This window comes from Leptopilina boulardi, unplaced genomic scaffold (genome assembly GCF_019393585.1).
Source record: "Leptopilina boulardi isolate dan_hultmark-lab unplaced genomic scaffold, ZJU_Lbou_2.1 LbouV2_351, whole genome shotgun sequence".
NCBI lineage: Eukaryota > Metazoa > Arthropoda > Insecta > Hymenoptera > Figitidae > Leptopilina > Leptopilina boulardi.
In genome coordinates this window covers 4599036-4605035 of record NW_026137920.1, presented here as the reverse complement: position 1 = coordinate 4605035, position 6000 = coordinate 4599036, and the positions used below count along the sequence as shown (strand labels likewise).

General features: G+C 29.2%; 1 protein-coding gene across 1 annotated transcript; it reads left to right on the top strand.

Moving 5' to 3' along the window:
* Positions 1–488: 488 nt before the first annotated feature.
* Positions 489–2104, top strand: LOC127286183 (uncharacterized). The gene is made up of 2 exons (XM_051312535.1): positions 489–597; positions 682–2104. The coding sequence occupies exons 1-2, from the start codon at positions 514–516 to the stop codon at positions 1303–1305; spliced, it is 708 nt and encodes a 235-aa protein (XP_051168492.1). The 5' UTR covers positions 489–513; the 3' UTR covers positions 1306–2104.
* Positions 2105–6000: the final 3896 nt, after the last annotated feature.

The following is a 6000-nucleotide window of genomic DNA, read 5'->3' as shown; positions in this document are numbered from 1 at the left end:
AACTTTTATGTGCGAAACTAATTATTATTTTCGTACATGGTTTCTGAAAATAGTTGGTCGTATCTCGCTGCTGGAGTATGGGGTATTATTTATTCTAATTTATTAAAAATGACGCACATATAGGAAATAACATCTATATTCTTGTTGATTTATTTAAAAAAATATTTCATTGATTTATTATTTTCGTCACCGATTAACGTCATAGTTTATAAATTTCTGTTAATTTTGAAACACCTATATACAAACAATAAGTTACTTGCGTCTAATATTTTTTATAAAAAGACATTTTTTTATTCTAATTTATTATTAAGAACACAAATAGACGCAATAGCAACTATATTATTGTTGAGGTATTCGAAAAAAGTTCTATTGATTTAATATTATCGTCATCGATGATAAAAATTCTGTCGATTTTTACACCTATGGAAACTGTAAAAGATATATAAAAAGTAAAAGTTAACTAATTTTTTATCAAAGTTGTCAAACGAGTAGTCACTCGTAAAATAGTAAATCATGATTTCGTTAATATTAATAAAATTGCTTCTAATATTTGTGTCGAGTACAATTTCACAGCCAACACTGCAATGGAATTCGACAGTAAGTTTTTAAAATATTAATTAAAAGATAAATGTGCCTCATCACCACATGCATTTTTCATTTAACTATAAATTCATGTTTTAGCTAACTGCACGAGTTATCGAGCCTTTAGTTCGAGATAATTCAGGATCACTGACCAATCAAAGAACTAAATATCAAACCTTCAATGATAATACTAATTTTGGTATAATAATTAAACAAGGTACAACATTTAGCTTAACGGTAGAGACACCTTCCAAAATAGAAGATTTAAAGTTTTTCTGTTTTCCTTATCCACAACATGAAAAAAAATTAATCAAATTAAATCTTACCGGAAAAACAAATTGCACAAAAACATTAACAACAAATTATAATTGTGTACCTATGGTATCCGCATCAAAAAATGTTCCATTACGGATGATAATTGAAACCAAAAACTGGTTTCCATTGTTAACTAACAATTCTAATGATGTGTCACTTCCAAAATCACAAGGAAAAGGAATTTCACACAAAATAGAAAATAATTTAAAATATGAATTTGATGCCTTGGGTTTGAATGATGAAGTATTTTTAAAAATATTTATAAATTACAAGAACATGACAATAGAATTACAACAATTGCAAAAAGGAGTTCATGCATACACGGAGAAAAAAGATATTGTTGCGATAACAATTTTTGGATTGTTGTTGACAGATTTGTTGTTGCTACAATTCGGAATGTTGAAATGACAATTCGGATTGTTGTCAATACAAATGTGTCTTGTTTTAACGATTATACGAATTTGCTACGTTTAACTTGTTCAGTCTGCAAATCCGTACTGTTATAGTAACAAACTTCTGGTAGCGCATCATGCGATTGCTGATGGAACAATTCGGATTTGTTGAGCTGACAGGTTTACTGCTCAATGTCACGTGTTCATCTTTACTTGCGCGTCGGTCTCGCGATTAGGGCACTTGTGCCTCTCTATTTATTTATTTATTTTAACTTAAGTTTTTATTATATAGTGAAGTGAAAATGCTCCCAGGAGAGGAGGCAAAAGTGCGGGAATTGTTGTTAAAATGGGGACTTGATGAGAAGACTGTGTCTGATTTTATTGGTACGTGTCTAAATAGTGTTAAATATAACCAAGTATAGACTTCATTGTGATACTCGGCTGTAATTCTTAATTTTTAATATTTAATGTACTAAAATAATGTTTTATAATTGTAAAGAAAAAAGTTTTAATAAATTTTGTACTTAATTATCAATTAATTTTATTATTTCTAAAAAAATATTAATTAAGGTGAGAAAAATTTTTTTGATCAACGCTTTGTTAGTACAACAAATTATTTTGTCAAACTAACAATCCAGGTATATTGCTGAAAACAATTCTGCTTGTTCACCGAACAAATCGGAATAGTTTTTATAACAATCTCGCTTTAACAAATTTTTTTTGTCTCCACAACAAATAGATTTGCTAGTTCTATATTAGCAAACTGGAATTGTTGTGCGGACTTAATTTTTAGTTGTCACAACAATCCTTTTTTCTCCGTGTACTTTAAACAAGAATTATATTTTTCGATCAGTTTAGAACGAAATGGTTTATCAATTTTTGAGTATAAATTTTTAGGTTGTCCCCCATGTGGTACAAAGCTTGTTAATGCGGTGGAAAAAATTGAGATAAATGATGTAATTCGTTTTTATCATGCCGAACCAGGTCGTTTAAAATCATTTTTCGTAGGATTAAATAAGAAAGAAAAAAATAATACTTTTATTTTGGCAAATACTGGTTTGAAGACTTTTAAATAAAGGGTATTTGAAGCTTATAGGGTATTTTTAAAAATATTTATGTAGTGTAGCACATAGCCATAATTTTGTTTTAACACAGTAGGTTTTTGCACCATGTCACATTAATGATATGAGTCTTAAAATAATTTTTTTGGGAGTAATAAAATTGTTAAATTTAATTTAGAATGGAACTTAATTTTAAGTTACAATGCATTATATTAATGTTATTTTGCAAATTATATTCGTACATTGCGGTTATAATGACTTGGAAGCGTACATTCCAATGGAATTTAGTTGAAAACTAGATTAATCAGGTTTAATATAAATTACATACATAAACTATGATATATACTGTAATAGAGTGTTTCTTAAACAATATTATTAGTGTAATTTATGTTTTATGTGTATATGTGAAATCTATAATTTGCAATAAATATATAAAATTTAAAACTGTTTGCCAGAGTATTATTTTTCATATGCCCTTATAATGATATGTCTTTTTGTGGCAAAGGATCCGCTCGCCGAATCACGTCGGAGTTACATGTTAACGAATTTTTATTTCAACAGATTAAATTGAATCATTTTAATTGAGTATAAGTACGTATTTTTACTAAATTCTATATCAATCTTTCTGAATAAAATAAATTTTAACAGAATTTTTTTATTTTCTGACGTTAATCGATGATGAAAACATTAAATCAATAGAATATTGTTTATCTATAAGTCAACAAGAATATAGATGTTACTTCATATATGTAATTTGCTTCAAAGGGGAAATATTTCTTAGAAGCGACATTTATTGATTCAGATGAAGAAATTTATTCTTTTTTAATTATAATTTCTCCTATTTTTTCACCAATGTGAAAATAATAATTACTATTATCAATTACTTTACTGTTCTATATTGTATATTCAATATAAACTGTCAATATAAATTCTTATTAGTTTTGAATTAATATAATTCGTCGATTGAGGGCAGAAACACTCAAATTCAGGCGAATGTTGAGAAACATGACAATCTAAAAAATATTAGGGAAACCTGCCATTCCTATGAAGATTTCAAAAACATGCCATCTCAGATGTCAAATTTTTGTTGATTGTTTTAGGTTGGTAACACTGTTAACGAAAAATTGATGAGTCAAAAAAATTAATATTTTGTTGAATATTGATGGCTAAGTCGGTAGAACCTTTAATAATTTTATTATTAATAATTATACTTTTCTTAATTTTTAATATTGATTTCAAGAATAAAATTTTGTTAACTATAATATGTTTTACAACTCGTGTGAATTTCATTGAGGTTTAATTAATTCAAAATAAAATAAAACATAAAATATCCGTCCATTAATAATATATTTTAAATCGCATAAATTAGAAAATGTGTTACTCTTTACATGGCTTTTATCGAACAAATTTTCTCGACAATGTCACGCATTATCATCGTCCCTTCGGAATCCGAAGATTCCCGAAACATATCTTCGTACACGTCACGCGATCAACAACTACATTTACGAAGATCACACAATATAAATACATTCCCGATATTTTACAATGGCATGTTTTTGAAATCTTCACTGGAATGGCAGGTTTCCTTAATATTTTTTAGATTGTCATGTTTCTCAACATTCGCCTGAATTGGCGTGTTTCTGCCCTCAATCGATGAATTATATGTGACGTATTTTAAAGAAAAGGATCCAAGAGGCAAAACAAAACAATAATAAACATAACACAGCCCCACAAAAAAAAAGTGTCGTGCGCGGCAGACCAGACTAGTCATTTCCCATGTATTTTGACGCGCTGAACAGGAATCCGAAGTCCGTTTTGCTCCATCACGTCAGGATTGCTTTCTAACCTCCAAAAACCTGTCAGATTTTGAGAGGTAGGCAATTTTTTTTAAAAATTGATAGATTTACTTCAAAATTGGTATCTTGGGGTTTTTTGGGTCGCTGATGACGAATTTGAAGTTAGATTTTCAAAATTCAAAATGGCGGCTCCAATATGGCGGACGAATTTTGTAAAAATTGATGGATTTACTTCAAACTTGGTATCTAGGGGTTTTTTGGGTCGCTGATTACGAATCTAAAGTTAGATTTTCAAAATTTAAAATGGCGGCTCCAATATGGGGGACGATATTGACCCTTCGAAGGTGATAATTCCGCCCTTACACACGAAAGTAGGAGCAATTAAACAGTTTGTCAAAGCCTTATATAAGAAAGGAAACTGTTTCAAATACCTGGAACAAAAGTTTCCAGAAATCTCTGATGCGAAACTAAAAGAAGGGGTTTTCGACGGACCACGTATTCGCAAATTGTTAAAAGATGAGCAATTTACCACCAAGATGAATAAAAAGGAGAAAGCCGCATGGCTAAGTTTCAAAGCAGTTGTCGGAAATTTTCTGGGTAATCACAAGAGTGAAAATTGGGAGCAAATAGTTAGTGATATGATTAAAAACTTTGGTAAGTTAGGATGCTTAATGAGCATAAAGTTGCATTACTTAGACTCGTATCGGGATCAATTCCCTGAAAATTTGGTAGATTACAGTGAAGAACAAGGAGAACGATTCCATCAAGATCTGAAAGAATTTGAGCGTCGTTATCAAGGAAGATGGGATGTAAATATGATGGCCGACTACTGTTGGATGCTGAAAAGGGATATTGTACCTGGAGGCACCAATTTAAAAAGAAAACCATTACACAGATCCTTTGAAGACAAAAGAGTGCGCTACCATAAAAAGACGTGAATACCTTACTTATGTATATAAGAATTTCCATTTCTAGTTTTGAAAATCTAACTTCAGATTCGTCATCAGCGACCCAAAAAACCCCTAGATACCAATTTTGAAGTAAATCCATCAATTTTTAAAAAAAATTTCCTACCTCTCAAAATTCGACAGGTTTTTGGAGGTTAGAAAAAAATCCTGACGTGATAGAGCAAAACAGACTTCGGATTCGTGTTCAGCGCGTCAAAATACATGAGAAATGACTAGTATGGTCTGCCGCGCACGACACTTTTTTTTGTGGGGCTGTGTAATTTAAAAACAATTACTTCTTAGCTCTTTTTCTGCATAGAGCATCACATATGTTTGAAATTAGTCTTGTTGTTTATTTCATTTTCTTATTATTAAATTCATTTCAATATGTATTAAAATTTTAATATAAACTTCAATAAAAACAAAAAAAGTAATTAATGCTTTATAAATAAGAAGAATCACCACTTATTCTAAATTTAAAAAAGTCAAATTTTATTTAGATTAGTTTTTTGGCGATTCATTCTTATAAGTGAATCTTTAGCTATTTTTCTGAATCGGTTATAACCTAAATTATTGAGAGAAATTGTGTTTTAAATCAAACTTATATTATATAAAAAATTCAGACAGCACATTATTTTTCAGCAAATAGCGAAATATTGTTTATTGGCAAGTTTGCAATGAAAACTTGATGAAAATTTTCTTTGCAAACTTGTAAAATGGAAAAAACTATAAATAAAATAAATATCAATAGGAACAATATATATATATATATAGGAATATATATAATTAATATTTAATTTAATTCAAGTTTTTTCCGTTTTATAAGTTTCCATTGCAAACTTGCCGAATATGATGTGCTATTCGTGAAAGAGTTAAAAACTATTTTACTAAACAGTTATATTTTGAT

What these genes read in the sequence shown, in the direction of transcription:
- LOC127286183 (XM_051312535.1), top strand. Translation starts at nt 514, where the DNA reads ATGATTTCGTTAATATTAATAAAATTGCTTCTAATATTTGTGTCGAGT. An exon ending in CACTGCAATGGAATTCGACA is followed by an intron (nt 598 to 681) that starts GTAAGTTTTTAA and finishes TTCATGTTTTAG; the next exon opens with CTAACTGCACGAGTTATCGA.